Below are 20,619 nucleotides of genomic sequence, written 5' to 3'. Positions count from 1 at the left end.
GCCCTGACACCAGTTATGGCTTCCGGAGAAATGAGAATGATAATAAATAAGTGTAAAAAGAGTTAACAACACACCCTTTAAGCCAAGAAAAAAAAATACGTCAGGAGGGACAGTCACAATTTTGTGGACTGAGAGGAGGTGTGAAGGGCTGGGCCACAGGGCTAGGAGGAAATGGGGTGAGAGGGGTGAGGGTTCCCTTCCCAGCCCCGGGAGATGGGGAGGAACGGAATAGGCTGTGTGTAGCAGCTGCTGGAGGTGCTGCCCCCCCTGGCTGAAGCAGCTGCTCCTCCTGTGCCCAGGCCCAGCCCATGCTTTGTGGCCATGCTTGTAACAGGCACCTAGCGGGACAGCGGCGTCTGCTTCAGGGACATGAGCACTGAGCGCAGGCGGGACACGTCTTTGCACTGCTTGCTGCTCTTGGGGTTGAAATCACACAGCTGAGCCACCTTCTCCCATTCTGTGCCTGGGGTCTCCTCCTTGGATTCCTTCACGAAAGCCTCCTCAGATGCCCTGCAGGTGGAGAAAAGACAGAGATTTCATTGCTGTCTGTCTTTCCCCTGAATCAGTGATGCTCTGCTCCCATTGAGTAAGCTGCTTTGCCCAGCCTACTCTTGGGTCCTCTGTCCAGAGTTAGCCCTGTGTCCTATGCCCTCAGGTCCCCAGAAACAGCCTTGGCATCAAAGGAAGCCTACTTTGGTCCTGCCTCAGGGCCTTTGTACTTGACTGTCACCTCTTCCTGGAATGCTTTCCCCTATACCTGCTCGTGGCTTGTAGCTTCTTTTCATTCAGGTCTGAGTGCAGGCCTCACGTCCTCAGCAAGAGTTCCCAACTGGGGCGCCTGAGTGGCTCAGTCAGTTAAGCGTCTGACTCTTGATTTCAGCTCAGGTCATGATCTCCCAGTTCGTGAGTTGGAGCCCTGCATCAGGCTTTGTGCTGACAGTGCGGAGACTGCTTGGGATTCTTTCTCTCCCTGCCTCTCTGCCTCTCCCCTACTCACTCATTCTCTCTCAAAATAAAATAAAATAAAAATAAAATAAAATAAAATAAAATAAAATAAAAGTTGTTGGGAATCCCAACTAAAGAACTTTGGAGGCACTAGTGTAGTACCTCAGCTATTTTAAACATTTCCAAAACCTTGACAGAGGTAGGACATTGACTAACCACCTTACTAACTGGTTCAGCATTGCCTCTATGTTCTATGGACCCAATAAGTATTCCCCCAGAAAAGCATTCTGGTCAAATACACATAGAAAATTTAGTTAAAGAGGATCTTAAAAGCGAGACTTTCAAAGCCTTGAATGTACTGATGTTTATCCTGAACCTCTAAGGTGGAGTATAAGATGCAGATAGAATCTACCACATTCCAAGCATATTTGACTATAGAGCTCTTTTTAGCCCAGAATGACTTATCTCCATGGAACCACAGCCTGGGGAATACTCCATTGGAGTCTTTGCTTTTGGTTGGAATCAAGTTAGGATGAAAACTGGTGGTTTCTTCATCAGAAATTCTGATGGACAGTTCTAGAAGCCACTGATTAAGGAACAGTGGAGAAACAAAGTACAGTAAATACAGTGCAGTGGGCAAAACCCAAATGTGGGAATCTAAGAAAAGGACAATAACTGATCTCCAGTGGAGAGGGCTGGGTCTATGTCTTATTTGGCCAGCAAGGGTCCCTGAAAATCCCCATTCCCCTCATGGCCCCTTCTGTATCTCAAGCAGGATCAGTTCTGCACATGTCAGGCAGGGAGCTCTTAGGTGATGCCTACAGGCTGTGCTAAGAATGAGCTGGCCCTGGATTAGGTGACATGGCCCCTCCCTAGTGATCTTCCTTTCCTTTCATGTACATATTTCCTTACCTATAAAGTGAGAATCAGCCTCCACCTTGCTGATCTGTCTCACTGGCCTGAGAATCTAACAAAGTGGTGAGTGTGTGCAGGCTTGGAAAAAGGCTATATGAGGTTGGATGACCAGTGGGGCGGAGGCGTGCTGTCTTAGGAGCTGTCCCTTCTAGGTCAAGAGGCTCTCCTCTAACCTTGCTGTTCAAAGTGTGGTGCATGGTCCAGCAGCATTGGCATCACCATGGGGCTTGTTAGAAATGCAGAATCATGGCCTCACCTCAGTCCTACTGAATTGGAATCTCCCTCCAACAGATCCATCAGTGATTCACAGGCACAGAAAAGTCTGAGAAACACTGATCTAGACTCTTCCTCTCTTCAGGACCCCCCTGGGCGCTATTTCCTCAAGCGCAAAAAGAACGCTCAACCACTTGTCATATATTCCCCAGCACCCATGCCCCTGTCATCCCACTCTTCTGTTTGAAACCTGTGGATCCTGCTTTTAGGATCAAGTCCCAGCTTATAGATCTGGCACAACAGGCATTTTGCAACTAGCCCCAAGCTGACCTCCCATCCTCAGCTCCCACCCATCCATCCCCACAGCCCCAGCACTCCACTCATGGAGGCTGCCCTTGTTCTCTTCTAGCACATCCCTTCCTTCTCATACTGAAGGTCCCGCATCTCTGAAGCCGCTCCCCCAGCAGACGGTGGCTCCTGGAGCTCAGTGTGCCCTTCCATACCGCCCTTATGACAACACCCTCCTGACCATGAGCAACTTGGGGGGACAGGCTGTGCCTTATTCCTGTTCGAACAGAGACTGGCACTGGGCGAGTCCCAGTAAAAACTGGCTGAAAAACAGGTTGTTTCTCAGGTGGGTCCTGTGCTCTGTGAGAGAAGTGTTAGCCCAGACAGCATCAGAGGCCTGCCGAGGGTGAACCCAGAGTGAGGAACAGCAAATACTGGCACACGCGCACGTGGCAGACATCACACATTCATCACTGCTTCTCCTTCAGCTTCAACATCCCCAACACATCTTCCAGGCTGTCACTACCAATCATTTGGGGGTGACATGAGAGGAAGCCTCTGCCATCTCAGGTCTAGATTAATCACAGTCCTAACTAGACTCCAAAGGGGAACATGTGAGAGGGGCCCTGGGTGGTCTAGGCAGGGTCTGGTCGCCAAACTTGGGCCGAACTTTTGAGGAGGAGCAGTGCACTTGGGGGCAGGAGGAGAGAATGGGAGTGTTCCTGGGAGCATCTCTTCTTTATGCTTCTGACAGTCCTTGTTTGGTTCAACAAAAGACTCCACCCCACCTCCCAGCCCTAAGAGGCCTCTCAGAGGGAGGGAGTTTGACTGTTTGCATTTGCCCCTCCCACCATTTGCCTGTCCCCGCTGGGATGGCCCGTGCATTCTTTCTCTGCTCAGATTTAGCAAAGCTGCCTCCAGGCAGAATAGATACTCAATAAACATTTGCCGCAGGGATAGAGGAGAAGGTCTGTGCCTGCACTAGCCCTGGAGTGCCACCTGCTCTGGTCATTGCCACCCCCACCTCATTTATACCCCACAAGCAGGAGACTCAAGAAACCGTGCCAGCCCCACAAGGGGTCCCTCGCCCTCTCCCGGTCCCTGACAGAGGAGCAAAGAAGACACGTACACATAGCCGATGATATCAGCATCTGGCTGCTGGTAGAATGCTTTGTCAGCGATCCTTGAGAGAGAAGGGTTAGGTGGGGGAAGACAGATGGCAAGACAGACAGGCAGAGGGTTAAAGAGAAAGGGAGACAGCGTTAGTACCTCCAGTTGGAGCGTGTTAGGAAGCACAGTTCTGTAATGCTTGGCAACTATCCACAACCCAGAGAGAGCAGGGATCCTCCACCGGCCTGAGTGCCTCTTTTAAAACTGCGCCGGTCGTATTACTTGTCCTGTTCACAAATCTTCGGTGGCTCCTCACCACCCCGTCTATCCAGCCCTGTTATTGGAGGCCCTCCACCCGTGACCCCTCCTTCCTGTCTTCCCTCCTACCACTCCCTGACTCCCCGGTGCCTGAGACACAACATCCTTTCTTTCATACTATGCTGTTCCCTGATCTAGAATACCCTCCCCCAACGTTGCCCTCTTTTCCCTAATGAACTTCTAGTCATCCTCCCAAGCCCAGGTCCTCAGACACAGAGGTCTCTCCTCCACCCACAGCCCTTGCTTCCATGGCCTTCTTGCAGAGAGCTCTACTGTTGAGTTCACCTGCACATGTGTGCTTGTCTCCTCTGAGCTCTTCCAGGATACCGACGGGGTCCTCAGCTCTGTTTCCCCAGGGCCCAACCCAGAGCCTGGCGTGCAGCAGCTTCTTGAACAGAAGTGCGGCAGCTTCCCAGAGCCAGCCTTTCCTTTCTGGGCAGGCCAAGTACCTTGAAGGACACAGCCTCAAAGGCAGAGCTGCTGGCCAGAGTCTCAGAAGTGGTCTGAGACCATGTCCATGCAGGTACCCTCTGGTGGGCATCCACTGCCTGCCTGCCCAGCATCCATCCGCCCCTTCCAGGAAGGGCCCCTGATTGTCTTTTGCAGGATCAGGCTGGCCCCACTTCAGTTCCTGTGGTTTGGGTGAGACTGACCTCATGCACACTATCGCTGGACTATCAGGGTCCCTCCCCCGGCACAGTCACTGGGCTTGGAATGGGCACAGGACCTACACCAAACCAATGAGGGTCAGGTTGAGGATTTCAGCTGAGCTATTGGGAGCAAGATGCTATTTTCACTGAAGTTGCCAAGAGAATGGCAGAAGCCCGGAGCTTCTGGTGGCCATCTTTCTGCCCCATCCCAGGACAAGAGGGGAATGCCGCATGGAGAGACAGTAAAAGTGAGCACCAGTCCACTTTGTCTGAGCCCCTGAGCCTAGTGTACCTGGAGTCCCACCCCAGCCTTTTCAGTTACACGAGCCACTAACTTCCTTTTATTCTTTAGCCTCTCTGGGTTGAAGTGTTGCCATTTCTACAGGCAGTAAAATCCTCTACCCAGGTTGGTTCTTCACTCCCAGCCAGGCCTGTGCTCCCTGTGACGCTAACTGCTGGGCCCCGGACAGTCTGGCTCCCATGCCAGGGTCCTGGGACCTCTTCTGCTGACTGCAGAACTTGCTTCTCTCTGTTGTGTTAAGATGACAGTTCAACAGTGTACCACCTCTGAAGGACTCTGAACTCCACAAGCAGCTGAGGAAGCAGCCCTGAAGGTTTCTGCTTCTACTTCCTCTATGTTCTTGCCACTAAATCGCCATCCTCAAGACAGTTCCCATCCCATAACTTGTCTCACTGTCCGCGTGGCTGGCTTCATGTCCCCACAGCTCCCTCCTGTCTCCATAAATCCTCTCATGTCCCCACAGCCCCCTCATGTCCTCACAGCCCCCTTGTGTCCCCACAGCGCCCTCGTGTCCCCACAGTCCCCTCAGGTCCTCACAGCCCCCTCGTGTCCCCACAGCCCCCTCGTGTCCTCACAGCCCCCTCATCTCCCCACAGTCCCCTCATGTACCCATAGTCCCCTCGTGTCCTCACAGACCCGTGTCCCCACAGTCCCTTCATGTCTCCACAGTCCCCTCATGTCTCCACAGCCCCCTTATGTCCCCACAGTCCCCTCATGTCCCCATAGTCCCCTCAGATCCCCACGGCCTCCTCAAATTTCTATAGCTGCCCTCATGTCCCCATAGCTCCTCTCACCGGTTGTTGATCTTGTTCTTCTCAACTTGCTCACTCTGGCGCTGGTTCCACTCCTCCAGGTCCTTTTTGGCTTTCTCCCGCCACTCCTGTTCTGTCACCTTGGAGGCAGCATCTGCGATCCCAACAGGAGAATAAGTGGCAGCTTTCTTGTAAGAATGTGAGAGCACAGCTGCCCTGGCTGCTTCTCCCCTTGGCCTTGGCAGGCAGCCTCAGGGCCCAACCTCACCTAATACCCATATTAAGGCAGTGCAGGGGGAAGGGGGTCCTCTATCCTAAGGATTCCCCACCCCCCACCATATCCCACAGTCAACCCAGCTGGAGCTGCTCCGAACCTCAGCCTGGCCCTTACCCAGCTCCTGCAGCCGTTTCCTCTGCTCCTCTCTCCACTTGCGGATGCTCTCAGGTTCCTGAGTCAGTCTGTCAGCCTGGGCAATCGCCGCATAGCCGTCTGCTGGACCGTTAGCCTCCTAGGGCACAAATACACAGCAGCGTGCACAGCTCGTGCACCTGCCCCTTTGTCTCTGCTGCCTGACTGCCAAGACACCCCCTGCATCTGGATTTCCCAGCAGTCCCCAACAATCTCCCACCTGCTGCCTCTGGTGACTATGACTAGACCCTGCCTCTATACTTGCTGTGCCCTTTGCCAGCAATCTTCCCACTGGGGGACCCTGGGAAAGTCACTCAGCCTCCCTGTGCCTCACTTTCCTCATCATGAAGCAGGCTCAGTAAGACTATCCACCTTAACACTGATGTAAGGTTGAAATCAGTTTTAACATGTAAAGGATTCGGAGGAACCTAGGTGGCTCAATCGATTGAGTGTCCAACTCTTGATTTCGGCTCAGGTCATGAACTCATGGTTCGTGAGATCAAGCCTTGCATCAGGCTCTAAGAAAACAGTGTGGAGCCTGCTTGGGATTCTCTCTCTCCCTCTCTTTCTGCCCCTCCCCTGCGTTTGCCCTCTCTTTCTCTCTCTCTCAAATCAGTAAATATTTTAAGAATATATATTAAAAAATGGAAAAGATTTTGAACACTTCTTGGCACAGTGAGTCCCTTGTGTTACTATTACTAAAGTCTCTCTCTATTACAATCTTATTCACCCACTAGCACTTACACAGTCTGAAAAAAATCTCACTTTTTGTTTGCTTGTCCATTGTCTGCCTTCTCCATCAGAATGTCACCTTCGTGACAGTAGGGTCCTTGCCTAGCCTGCTCATCACCCTGTCCTCTGTGCCCAGCACAGTGCCTGACACACAGAAGATACTCAATTAGCATCTGCTAAGTGAACAGGCAGTGCTGGGATAGGCAGGATGGCCATGGCTAAGACTGCACAGTGGTATAAGCCTTGCTGGGCCTGTTTTTTCATCTGAAAATGAGAATAATAATAAAACTACTTCTAAGAGCTGTTGTGAGCATTTGACGTGACAGTATTTGTAAGACATTTAGAAGAGTGCCTGGGAGCGCCTGGGTGGCTCAGTCAGTTGAGTGCCTGACTCTTGATCTCAGTTCAGGTCATGATCTCATGGTTTTGCGGGTTCGAGCCCTGCATTGGGCTCTGCGCACTGACTGTGCCGAGCCTGCTTGGGATTCCCCCGCTCTTCTTCTCTCTCTGCCCCTCCCTCACTTGCACTCTCTCTGTCTCTCTCAAAATAAATAAATAAACTTAAAAGAAGAAGAAGAAGAAGAAGAAGAGTGCCTGGCATGGGGTGATGGCTCAATGAATGGTAGAATTATCATAATTATCATAATTATTCATTCTCATTTTATAGGGGAGGAAATTGAGGCCAGGAAAGATGGCATGCTGTAGTGGCAGGCATCCAGGCTTCTGACTCCCAGGCCAGGGCTCTGCCCACTTCCCTGTGCTGCCTGCCCGAGCTAGGGACTCCCAAGTGCTGGGGCTGAGAGCTCAGCCCAGCAAGGATGTGGTTCCCCTCTGGTCTCGCAAAGCCAGAAACCTTTTCCAGTCCAGCCCCATCTCCTGCCTCCTCCTCTGGCACTCTGCTGGTCCTACACATTCCAGTCTTCACACACCCCACACACTCCTGCAGCCCCGCCTCTGTCTCCTGCGTTAGCTGCAATTGTCTCCCCTCCCTTCTCCAGCTGATGAAATCTTGTTCCATCCCACGAGTTTCCAGCTCTGAAGTCACCAGCTCTGGGATATCCACCCCCTTGGCAGATTTCACACCCCTTCTTCTCTGTGCTCTATCACGGCCTTCACCTTCTGCACAAGAGTCTCCCCGCTGAACCAGGAGGTCCTGGTGGGCAAAGCTGGACCTTATTTATAGCCTCTGGTTCCCTATTCCATCCTTCCATCGCTCCCTGTGCTCTTCCTTCAAGCACTCATCAAAACTGTCAGGAACTTTGGTGTTTAATGTCTTCTCCCCACAAGACAGTGTCTGGGGCGCCCTCTGTCCAGGAGTGCTCCCCACTGTCCTTGGCACACATCAGTGCTCAATAAGCAGTGGCTGCATGGATAAATATCCCTGGAGCCTGATGTGCCCAGATCAGAGGAAGTGCTGGGTAAACGCTTGCCCAAAGGGGTGTGGGCAGCCAGGGTGAAGGAGCACACAGCGGGGAACAGGAGGGCTGCAGTCTCCAGCTGTCTGGGGGGAGAGGGAAGGGCAGGCCCAGAGCAGGGTATGTAGCCTGGCACCTCCCTGGGCTCAGGCCCAGCCTTGGGTGGGACAGTTGGAACACTGCCCTATTCCTCTTTCCAGCACAGCATTACACTTCAATTTAGACAGTCTCTCACCACACCCAAGGGCCCTAATCTGGAGAACACAAGTTGATCACTAATGCTGAGTGAGCCCCACCCTGCCCCCTTTGGAACAAGACTGTCCCGAGGCCAGGCCGCCAGGCCTCCTGCCCAATCTTCTAGAATGTCCCATCTGCAGACAACTGCAGTTACTTTTGTGTATATGTGTTTATTCAGGTGCCGGGTTTCATTGTCCTCATGGCACTACTTGCTATCTGAAATGACTTGTTTGTTTATGTGTTTACAATCTCTCTCCCAGCTGCCCCAATCAAGTAAGTGAGTCCCAAGCCTACCTCTGTAGAGTACCTAAAACAGGGAAGGCCCGCTGCAGGATTTCTAGAACATCCATTGAATGAATTATCATATGCTTGGGCTTGGGGACAGGGATGAGTAAGACAACCCATTCCCTTAGGGAGTCTGGCATGGAGAGTCCCTCACAAATGAGGACCATGGCTGGGCTATGCACTATAACACAGGTCAGATAAAGAGAGGGGTCAAGAGAGGACACAGCCATTTTAGCCTGGGGGTATAGCAGGATGGGAAGAGACATGGAAAGGTCATTTCAGACCAGAGCCAACAGCATTAAGGACCTTGTGGGGCCAGTGCCTTTGGGAAACTCTGGGTACATTGATGCTGCCAGGCATGGGAGGAGAAAGGGTGGGGGGTGTGGGCTGGAGAAGGGTCTCTTGAGCAGGAATTGTGTAACACTGGTGTCCTTCAGGCCCACCATCTCCATAAAACCTGCCCTAAAATTAAGATTCCCAGGTTATAGTGCTTTAAAACTTACAGAGAATCACAATTAAACAGTTCTCTTTGATCTTTACAACACTACACGACGGATTTTATGATCGGTGTTTTATAGGTAGAGAAATTCTAGCTCTAGAGTCCCAGGGTCACCCAGCTGGGAACTGGTGGAGCTGAGATTCCAACTGAATTCCTGGGTGTGAACTTACTGGCCACGTAGCAGCAGGGACCAAAGTCACTTCTGTGTCACGTGATTTGTGACACGCTTACTCGGTCTCTCAGATAAGTCTACTTGCCCAAGATTAGAGACTATGCCCACTCCTCCAAGTGACCCCCCCCCCCGGCCCATCCCCCATCTCTCTCATACCCACACACCTCTCTGCAGCAGGCCCAGGCTCTGGGCAAGGCCCACACAGACTGCCTCACCCTCTGTACTTTGCACACACTTTCCTATCAGCCAAGACCGCCACATGCCCCCGGGCAGCCTGGAAACCCACTTCCAGCATCCCCTCCCTATTGTACTCCCTGATTCAGTGCAGCACCTGGCCTGGTTCAAGTCCCAGCTCTTCCCAGCTGTCTAACTAGAGCAAGCTATTAAACCTCTCGGTGCGTCCTCCCCTTGGTCTGTAAAGTGGGAATAATGACAGAACCTACATCATAGGGGTGTCGGGAGGATGAAATGAGCTTACATGTAAAGCTCTTGGGTGAATGCCTGACACACTGTTAAGAACTCAAATTCCTCGCTTTTTTTTTTTTAGATTTTTAAAAATTATTTTTTGAGAGAGACAGAGACAGAGAGTGAGCAGGAGAGGGGCAGAGAGAGAAGGAGACACAGAATCCGAAGCAAGCTCCAGGCTCTGAGCTGTCAGCACAGAGCCTGATGGAGGCCCGAACTCAGGAACCTTGAGATCATGATCTGAACCAAAGTCAGACGCTTAACCGACTGAGCCACCCAGGTGCCCCTTGGATTCCTAGCTCTTCATACCACCCCTGTATCTGAGCCTTACCATCCTGCACTAGCATCACTCCTCTCCGGGTCTCTGTCCTCCATTACAAGCGAGCTTCTTTGAAGAGGACAACAGCTGGTCGATTTGCCTTTACAAACGTCACCCCGAAGGGCACCTGGGTGGCTCAGTCGGTTAAACATCCGACTCTCGATCTTACCTCAGGTCATGATCTCATGGTTCACAGGTCCAAGCCCCGCATTGGGCTCTGCATTGACAGCGTGGAGCCTGTTTGGGATTCTCTCTCTCTCCTTCCTTCTCTGCCCCCCCTCTGCTCGCATGCACACACACACTCTCTCTCAAAATAAATAAACTTTCTTAAAAATATAAATAGATAATAAATGGGAGTGGCGACATCCCACTCGGAGTGTGAAGCAGGGCCCACATGGGATAACTGCCGTGGGCCCCTTGTAACCTGGAGAGGATGTGCATGTATGGGGGCCAGCAGGGCTGTGTGGCTCACTGCTGGGGCCCAGCATGCCCTGTGCATGCCGGCCCATGTTGCACCATGTCCAGGAAGAGCACCACAGTGCTGCCAGCACACTGAGTCCTGGGAAGTCGTTTACTGGCTCCTCTTCTCTGGCTGCTCTGTGGACTTATTTTCCCAACCCCTGCCAGTGAGCAGCAAGGTTGGGGGCCACAGCAGGGCTCCTCTTTAACCACTTGAGTGTCCCAGAGAGGAAATCGGGTCAGCTGCAGGCTGGCAGCTCAGGTGGGCTCCCCAGTGGCTGTAGGAATGCTCTGAGCACCCCCAAGCTTAACAGAGAAGGGGGCAGGAATGGCCAGGACCAAAAAGCAGGAAGCCACAGTCAGGGCCAGGCTTATCTTGGTCCAGTTGCCAGCGCCCCTCTCCTGAGAGACCTCTTTGCTGGACATCACCATGAGAGCCTCCCTGGGTCAGGCTAGCCGAGGATGTGCTGTGACTCTGGAGACCGTCAGGAGGATGAAGCATATCCGTCTTTGGGATTGTCCATCTAAAGCTAAGCTAAGCTGAGCCGTTGATTCCTCTAAGTAGCTCAAAGGGGGATGATGGCAGTGAGTGGGGGGAGAGAGAGTTTGTGCAGGAGGGGGGAGTCCTGCAGGGGCCTTCTATCCTGTCCCTGGCGGTGCTAGATGGAACTGGAATAGGTGTGGGCAGACTTATCCTTATGCCTTGAAGACCAGGTTTATAGCTGGACCCCCTTGTGGTCCGGAGGCTGCCAGGAAAGAATAAGAAATGCAGTAAGAAAGCTCTGCCCAGGACACTTGACAGTGTTGGGCATGTACAAGCAAGGCTTCCCCCCGTCCTCCTTCCACAGCACAAACCAGACCCTGGTCTATGCTCAATCCTAAAAAAGTATGCATGGGCTTTCTACCTAAGATTCGGGGGCTGCAGCCAGCCAGTTCCAGCACAAGGGGGTGGGACAAAGGGCACCAGATCGGGGCAGGAGATCTAGGAGAACAGTTTTGCCACTAGGTTCCTGAGTGACTCATCTCCTCCATGACCCCTCCCCTCCCCGTAATGGTTCTAGAATGGCATGGAGTGAAATGATTTACACATAAACACACCTGGATTATTAGCAGTGAGAATAAGAGTTCCCATTGAGACAGGGAAGGAGCCCCGGGGTTCCCTGTGGGGAATAGAAAGTAAGTCTGGGGGGCCAGGAAAGGAGAAGACCTCAAGATCCTAACCTATAGAAAGGGAAAATTATCTTCTTTTTAAATTAAATTTAATTTTCTTTCAATGTTTATTTATTTTTGAGAGACAGAGCATGAGTGGGGGAGGGGCAGAGTGAGAGGGAGACACAGAATCTGAAGCAGGCTCCAGGCTCTGAGCTGTCAGCACAGAACCCAATGCAGGGCTCGAACCCACAAACTGTGAGATCATGACCTGAGCCAAAGTCAGACGCTTAACTGAATGACCTACCCAGGTGCCCCTAAGCATTGGCATTTCTTTATTTAAAAAAAAATAAAATTTTAATGTTTATTTATTTATTTATTTATAATTTTTTTCAACGTTTATTTATTTTTGGGACAGAGAGAGACAGAGCATGAACGGGGGAGGGGCAGAGAGAGAGGGAGACACAGAATCGGAAACAGGCTCCAGGCTCCGAGCCATCAGCCCAGAGCCTGACGCGGGGCTCGAACTCATCGTGACCTGGCTGAAGTCGGATGCTTAACCGACTGCGCCACCCAGGCGCCCCAATGTTTATTTATTTTTGAAGGAGAGAGACAGAGTGTGAGTGGGGGAGGGGCAGAGAGAGAGGGAGACACAGAATCCGAAGCAGGCTCCAGGCTCTGAGCTGTCAGCACAGAGCCTGTCGCGGGGCTCGAACTCATGGACCGCAAGATCATGACCTGAGCCAAAGTCAGACGCTTAACCGACTGAGCCACCCAGGCACCCCGAAAGGGACAATTATCTTGTTCATAGTGTTCTAAGTATTTCTGTGGTCCTAAGTATATCTCCAGCTCCAGGTCCACTTTAGGACACAGACTTTTTGGGTCAAGTGAAGTCCTTTTAAGTGTGCCCAGGACAGGGGCTGCCTGAACTCTATGACCTACCAAACTGTACAGGAATAAATGCTGCTTACTTGGAGCTCTCAGGCCGGAAGGGACACAAAGTTCCTAAAGTCCTAGAGCCTGACTTTTCTAGCTCGCCGATAGTTGAGTAATTTTCCAGAAATGGGACTTGGCTAGGTTCCTTGTGTAAGGTACCAGCCCATCCCTCTTACATAAGAAAGTATTGTTTATTCCCCACTGAGGATTTGGGAGGCCAGCTCTTCAATAGGGTGGGGCTCAGGAGATCCTGAAGCTGCAGCCCCAGGGGTCAAGGCTCTTTGACCCAGCCAGTGAGAATTAAGCCTCATCCAGCAAAGACTTTACCTCAACTAAGCATGGGTGGGGAGGGACTGTTGCAACTGTGGGGGTCCTGGGGATGCCATTTGTGGTCCAAGTTCTCCCAGTCTATGGACTCTTAAACCGACTTGTGTACAAATGAGGGGAGGCAGTAGGCAAGTACAGAGGGCAGTCTAACTAGAAAAAGGTGGTGTGTGTGTGTGTGTGTGTGTGTGTGTGTGTGTGTGTGTTATAAGACTACTATGAGGAATTTTAAAACAATCCAGTGAAAGTGAAAGCCTTTTTCTTATCTCAACCTTGGGGCTAACCACTGTTAAGCATTGTTAACAGTTGGTACACATCCTTTCAGATATTCTGTGCAAACAGATTTCTACAATAAAAACCTGGACCATACTGTGCATATTATTCTGCAATGGGCTTTTCCACTTAATATATTGTGGGCCTCTTTTCATGTCAATACAGAAAGCTCTGATTGCTCTTTTAAACAACAGCACGGTTTTCCAGTTTACCTACTCAGTCCTTTGATGCTGGACACTTAGGTTGTTTCCAGTTTGTTTTTTTGTTTTTTTTTTTTTAACCTTTTATTTGAGTGTAGTTGACATACAATGTTACATTCGTTTCAGGTGTACAATTTAGGAATTCAACTTATGTATATGTTATGCTATGCTCACCATATAGTTTGTCTGCTCTTATAAACAGTCCTGCAGGGGCGCCTGGGTAGCTCAGTCAGTTAAGCATCTGACTTTGGCTCAGGTCATGATCTCACAGTTCGTGGGTTCAAACCCCATGTTGGGCTCTGTGTTGGATTCTGTGTCTTCCTCCTTCTCTGCCCCTCCCTCTCTCATGCTCTGTCTCTGTCTCTGTTCTCTGTCTTTCTCTTTCAAAAAATAAATAAACATTAAAAAAATAAATAATCGTGCAAACATCTGGGAGTATGGGAGTCCTTGTCCAATTTTTTCCTTAGGGAAATTTTTTTTTTATTTTTTTAATGTTTATTTATTTTTTGAGAGAGAGAGAGGCAGAGTGTGAGCGGGAGAGGGGCAGAGAGACAGGGAGACACAGAATCTGAAACAGGCTCCAGGGTCTGAGCCGTCAGCACAGAGCCCGACATGGGGCTCGAACCCACAGACCATGAGATCATGACCTGAGCCAAAGTCAGATGCTTAACTGACTGAGCCACCCAGGCACCCCTCCTTAGGGAAAATTCTAAGAAGTAGAATCAGTGGATCAAAGATCTGCCCACTTAAAATGCTCAGACATGTTAGAGATGGTCAGTTCAGCCTCCCACCCATGGTACACATGTGTGCAGGGCCCAGTGTGCATCTGTGCCACTGTGGGCCACTTTATCTCTCTCTCCCTGATGGACATCACCATGGGCAACCTGAGGCCATGCACCATCAATCCCTGTCTCTAGTGGTTCTTATTCTTCACTCCCTTCCCCTACACAATGGGAAGGGGGGAAGGGAGGAAGGGAGGAAGGAAGGAAGGAAGGAAGAAAGGAAGGAAGGAAGGAAGGAAGGAAGGAAGGAAGGAAGGAAGGGAGAAAGAAAGAAAGAAAACATGTCAAAACCCTCATCTATATTCCCCATCCCAATGCATCAGACATAATGACCAGAATAACTTGCAGCCTTAATCCTTCTGATGATGGGGCCATAAGTTTTTGAGACCCAGGCTGTTGGTCCCTACCACGACTAACACAGAGTCTTGCTTACCTGAAACACATCTCCATTGATGGTGGTCCCCATGTCCTCAGAACCAGCTAGAAAGAGAACAAAGAAATGGTATTATTCATAGCTCAGCTTAAAGCAAGCACAGAATGGTTCTACATTAGCTCCCTGAGCCATCCTCTGCCTATGCCCATGTGTGTATTAACACCCCCTCCCCACGTAGACATACTGGATGCATAAATAAGTTGGGCTCCATCCATGACTGTTCACAAATCCTTCTCACAGCCGTTATCACATTTAATTGTCACCACAACTTTGTGATGACGTTATCAACCCATTTTACAGGTACTCAAACTGAGGCCCAGAGAGGCTTATGATTGCCAAGAGCCACCCAGCCAGTAATAGCCCCTCACCTACCTGAGATTACTTCACCCTCGGCCATGGCTAGGAATGGCCTGATTGCCTGTGGAGCCTGTGCCTGGTGAGGAGATATAGGTGCTGTAGGCTCAGGGCGGTGTCTGTGAGAGCTAAGGAAGAGGGGCCCAGCGCGTCCCTGCCTGTCCCTGCGATGCCTTGAGCAACTGCTCCACCTGGAAGAGCAGGAACTGCAGCCCCCACCAGGCAGCACCTGGCCTATTTTTCCTCCTTCCGCTCCTCCCAAAAGGATTTTCTTTTGCCCTCAACAATGACTCCTCCCGGTCCCTTTTCCCTGACACAAAGCCACAAATTCCTGTGGCTTTTGCTGCAACAGTGACCCTCAAATTTGCCCTCTGCCCTCTGCCCCCTGTCCGCTCTATCTGCCTTGTTAGTGGCAAACACCTAGAGGGCCATACTTGTGTCCTTTCTCCTCCCCACTGTCTTCTCCAGAGGTGGGCACAGTAAGAGTTCAGAGATGTGTGTTAAATAAACACGAATAAAACATATCAGAAAAAGAATGGATGGCTTTTGTCCACTCACAGGCCTCCCTGACTCCAGTGGCACACTCTCCCAACCCTCTTTCAAACCATCTGCCAGGGTTGATGTTTTGTAAAGCATACACTTACCTATGTCACTCTTCTGATTAAAAATATAATAAAAACAAACCAGAAAAATATCCACCTCTCATGAACTGCAGTGGCCCGTAGGGCCTGCTCCTGCCTTTGGGACTGTTCCCTCTGCCTGGAAGGGCTTCCTACCCATAGCCACACAGGCTGTTCCCTTACTCTCTCTTCAGCCTCTGCCCAAATGTTGTCTTATTAGAGGCCTTCCCTGACCACCCCGGACATTTACCCCTCTGGCACCGCTCCCTCCTGCCCCTGCAGTATTTCTCTACTTACCCCTCAGCCTGATGGGCTTTTTTGTGCATGTGCCTATTATGCACCTTCCCCACTTGAATGGACCCTCGTGAGGGCAGGGACTTTGTTTTGTCCCCTGCTGGGGCCCAGCATCTAACACAGTGCGTGGCGGGGCGCCTGGGTGACTCGGTCGGTTAAGCATCCAACTTCGGCTCAGGTCATGATCTCGCGGGTTTGTGAGTTCAAGCCCCGCATCGGGCTCTGTACTGACAGCTCTGAGTCTGAAGCTTGCTTCAGAATCTATGTCTCCCTCTCTCTCTGCCCCTCCCTCGCTCAGGTTCTGTCTCTGTCTCAAAAATAAATAAACACTAAAAAATATAATAAATAAGAATAAATAAAATAAAATAAAACCGTGCCTGGCACATACTAGAGGCTCAATAAATATTTGTTGAATGAGTACGTCAGACCTCAGACCATAGTACGTGAGAACCTCTACACTCTGGCCCTGCCCACTTACTTCCCTGCCTCACTTCCCACCAGTCCCTCTCACAAAACCTATTCTGGTTTCCTCCTTCTCCAAACACAGCAGTCTGCACCCCATGCCTTTCTTCCTGCTTCTCTCTCTAAAGAATGCTCTCTGGAGCCATTCTCCAAGGCCCAGCTCACAGGTCACCTCCTTTGGGAAGCCCTCTATCACTTCCCCTACTTCCCTAGACACTGATGGAAGGTTCCAGCACTGGGATATCGCAGAATATTGTATAGCATCCCCCACACTCTTATGCAGTTATTTGTGACCTTCCAAGGGTCATGCACTCCCTTCTCAAGGCAGTCTCTGTATCGTGTTCAGCTCCTAAGGGTTCCTGCACAGAATGGGTGAACAGTTGAGCAGCAAGTGCCGGCTAAATGGAAGGTGAATTGCTACCTGCAAGGTCTGCCTAAGGCATCTCAGAAACTGTGATACCTCCTGCCAAAGAGCCACAGGAGGCCACACCAGCTTCCCACAGACAGACAAGTACCCCTTTACCAGCCAGATAGAGCTGTAAGCAGGAACCACAGTGACTTCAGCCTGGGGACTGAAAGGTGGGATACTTAATCTTATGGAAATAATCCCTGGTTGATATACATTATAATTGACTATTTTCAAACAGTGATTGCTTCTGACCAACTATGTCAGCTGTCATTCCTACCCATTCAGCTAGGGCTTCTCCTATATAGGTGGCCTCATCCCTCGGTCAGCAGGGAGCTGATGGAGTTTTAGTGGCAGCATCTTCTGTGAAGGGGCTTCTCCTGGGACATCTCCTCTACCAGGGCCTAATGCTATCAGGGTACATTCATGATTATGTCAGTCTGTACACTTGGCCTTTCTGGAGGCCCCACCCCACTCTGACCAGACCAGTCTCAGGTCCCTGGTCCACAGTCCTTGTGCCTCCCTTGGCCTTTCAAAAGTCTCTGCCTCAGTTTCTCAGTCCCCTGACTGCTCCTCTGGAGATGAAATTTCAGGCTCTTCGAGAATCCACACACACCCACACACAGAATTGAGTATCTGTTCCCACAATGCTTTCTGATTATTGCACATTTATAATCATACGTCCATAGTCAGAGGCCTGCAGACTAGAAGCGCAGCAGATATGAGTCCCACAGATAACCCTGTGGGTGTTGCTTCCCTCAGATTCCTGACCCCTTTTGGAACAAGGGCAGACAGGGTCCAGAACATTCCTGGGAGCTTACTGAGGCCCAGCAGGGGAAACAGGCTTGCCAGGAACTGACTGGGCAAGTCAGGGGCAGAGCCAGGCCAGGGCTCAGAAATCTGGGTGTGAAAATGTAAACCTTCTGGGGCCCTACCCAAGGCTGATGAATGGAAACAAAGTGTCCATTGCTCAGGCTGGCCACAGATCCAGCCCCAGAGGAGAGGCTCAATGTGGCTGAGGTGCAGGCCTATATCGGATACCTCTTTCCCCAGGGGTAACAGGGAGTCCAACGGCAGGGCAGTCAGCACAGTGGCAACATCTAAGAGAACAGCCACAGAAGTGTTGATTGGTGGCAGCTCCGGAAGCCAGCTTCCTCCAGCTCCCAACAGGCCAAGGCACTTTTTCTCCATCCTATCCTGGCTTCTGGCACTATCGCTGGTTAGGAAAGATTACTTGCTCAGCACCATCTAAGCCTAGGAAGGTCAGATCATCTCCATGCAGTCTGGCCACCTACTGAGCCATCATCCCATATTACCTCCCTGATCTTCAGGTCCCACTTAGGAGGGCAGCTGAACATTTGCAGCTTCAGCAAGTATGAGTCTGGAAGGCTTTCAGAGGGCCATGTCTCTGCTTTTCTCCCTGCTACCTCCAGTCTGGGGTCAATCTGTACCCCACTCCTGCCACAAAGGGAACCTCTCATCCAGGCTGTAAGCCCCTGGAGCCCCACTGTCCTGGGATAGGCCACAACCTGCTCAACTCCCAGACGCCTCTGGCTGTCCTTAGCCTAGTTTCTACCTGCCCTTCTCTCTCAGAGGGTTCTGATAACAGCTCTTCTCAGCAGGGCCTCCCGCAGGCCAAGCCAGATTGAAAAAACTGGTGGTTTCAAGGAGGTGTGGACTAATGAATACTGGTGCATGACTATAGGCAGGCATTTCCTAGGAGTTCCCTGGAATGTGTGAGCATCCATGATGAGGTGCTAGGAGCTGCTGTTGGAGAAGACTCCACTCTTGGCCTGGTTGGGTCACAAAGCCACCCCTCCATCCCATTACCTCCTAGGGTGATGGCCACATCATTTGAAAGAGTGTGGGGCCCAAAGTTGGGAGGGTTAGGATCAAGTCTCAGATCTGTCACTCATGGCTGTGAGACTTTGGGCAAGACACTCAGGCTCTCTGGGCCTCCAGTTTCTTAGATGTTACAAAAGGCTTGTTTCATTTCTTTTATCAATGGGGTACTGAGATGCTTCAAGCTCCTACAGCCACAGAAACTGTCCTATTCATTTCTATATCCCCAGTGGTCCTGGCACACAGTAGGCACTCAGTAAAGGTTGAATAAAAACAAATACGACGATAAGGAACATTTTTTTTAAATTATGTAAGCTACCACTAATTCCAACAGGCCCATAAACCCCAACCAAAATGAAAACATTAACAAGAAGCACAGGCTGTTTTGGAGGCACCCATGAAGGTATCTACTTTTTAGCTAAATATTTTAAGAAACTGTTCTTTCCAGCCAGAACCAGAACAGGAGTATCATTGATAAACACGCTATCAAAGGGACCAGACCTGGACCCTGATTCTAAAGCTAACCACAGTAGCCCTGGACCACCATGGAAAACCATTAATAGACAGTTAGAAACCCCCAGGAGGCTAGCACCACATCTGACTGAAGCCCTTTGTGCCCCTACCCCCACCTTGGTGTCTAACTCAGAGCCAGGCATATGGAAGACAGTGTGGTCAGGTGGAGAGGGCTTAGAGTCTGACAGAAACAGGTTTAAATCCTCACTGCCACTTACTAGTTGTTTCAGTAGTGTACCTTTTGAGCCTCAGTTTTGCCATCTCTGAAATGGGTTTAATAATGCATAGGAAATGACTAAATGTAAGTAAAGTGGCTAACCCAGTGGCTGCAGGATGGCAGGTGGTCCCCAGGAGAGGTTTGTGAGTTCTTGGTGCACTGAGCGTCCTCTGCTTTTGCCAGCTGTAGGCAAGAGCTAGGACTGAGGAGCTGGGAGGTCTGTGGTTCTGCCCACACCTGCAGGGCTTAGCTGGGAGTCTGGGACAACCAGCCAAGGGGGGAGGTTCAGAAGAGACTCTCAGGGCCAGGTTATGTTGGATTCCAGAGCCAGGCAGTGGTGGAGCTGGCCCTGGGATGAAATGTCATGACAAATTCCTGTCCGTGGAGCCACCAGGTCCACAGACGCCAGGCAGGGCCTCAGAATCCAACAAGATTCCTCCCCGTATCTACCAGGTCCCTCTCAGCCCTAGGCCTGCTCCTGGCTGGCCACAGCAGGCCCTTTTCTCTCCACCGCAGGGCCCCGAGGCCGGGTCTGCGCGGCCAGGTATCCGGGTGCGAGCCCCAGGAGCCCCCAGTTCCCAGGCCCCTGTACTGACTCACCCCCACTCGCAGGTCCCAGCTGGGAGAGGGCAGCATGGCTGCCGGCAGGTGCCCCGAAACCCTCGTCATTCTCTATGCCCGCGATCTCACTCTCCTGCTGGGCCAGGAAGGCAGCCGCCGGGTCCTCCTCCGCCGCCTCGGGCGCCCCGCTCTCCGACGACGAGAAGAAGCCAAAGTCATCAGCCATTTTCCCCGCGTCTCTGCTGAAGCGTCCGCCTGGCGCTCGGCTCTGCCCGGCGCGTGCCCGGCGCTGCGCCCGGCGGCCGCGACACTGTCACCCGAGCCGCCCGGGAGCCGGCCTCGGCTGGGACTGGCTCGGCGCGGCGCGGCGGCCCCGCACTTCCTCTCCGCCACCGGGCCCGGCTCGCCTGTCACTGCAGCTGCAGGCGGGAGGAGCCGGGACGGGAATGCGGTGATGTCACCGGCCGTGGGAGGGGGCCCGCAGCGCGGCCGGAGGTCGCCTCGCAGCGGCCACAGGAGGGCGGCAGCAGGACGGTGGCGCAGCCCCAGGGGCCAGGAGGCCCCGGCAGCGCTCCCGCTCCCGGCTGGCATTGCTCTTTGCGGGGACACCAAGACGAGGCACAGCGCCCGGCCGGTCTAGAGGCAAGCGGACCGGGCAAAGCGGCCGGGGTATGAACAGCTCCGACCGCCAGAGTTTGCGTCGCCCGGCTGGGCCCCTACTTAGGGACCTGGCCCCTTAAATGTTCTTCAGTATGAACTGGTCTGAGAA

The 20,619-nt window shown here is 51.7% G+C and overlaps 1 protein-coding gene across 2 annotated transcripts; it reads right to left on the bottom strand.

The window, feature by feature from the left end:
• Positions 1-62: 62 nt before the first annotated feature.
• CLTB (clathrin light chain B) lies at positions 63-20,301 on the bottom strand. 2 transcript variants are annotated; one of them, XM_043597678.1, is made up of 6 exons: positions 19,890-20,282; positions 14,582-14,628; positions 5,884-6,001; positions 5,535-5,646; positions 3,491-3,544; positions 63-510 (listed from the first exon to the last, which is right to left on the bottom strand). In XM_043597678.1, the coding sequence occupies exons 1-6, from the start codon at positions 20,074-20,076 to the stop codon at positions 339-341; spliced, it is 690 nt and encodes a 229-aa protein (XP_043453613.1). In that variant the 5' UTR covers positions 20,077-20,282; the 3' UTR covers positions 63-338. The 2 variants fall into 2 exon arrangements, with proteins under 2 accessions (XP_043453613.1, XP_043453705.1); XM_043597770.1 differs by lacking the exon at positions 3,491-3,544 and having other exon boundaries at positions 19,890-20,301.
• Between the last annotated feature and the right edge of the window lie 318 nt (positions 20,302-20,619).

Source organism: Prionailurus bengalensis, chromosome A1 (genome assembly GCF_016509475.1).
Source record: "Prionailurus bengalensis isolate Pbe53 chromosome A1, Fcat_Pben_1.1_paternal_pri, whole genome shotgun sequence".
NCBI lineage: Eukaryota > Metazoa > Chordata > Mammalia > Carnivora > Felidae > Prionailurus > Prionailurus bengalensis.
Note: the sequence above shows the minus strand (reverse complement) of the source record. Positions and strands in the feature narration are given on the sequence as shown.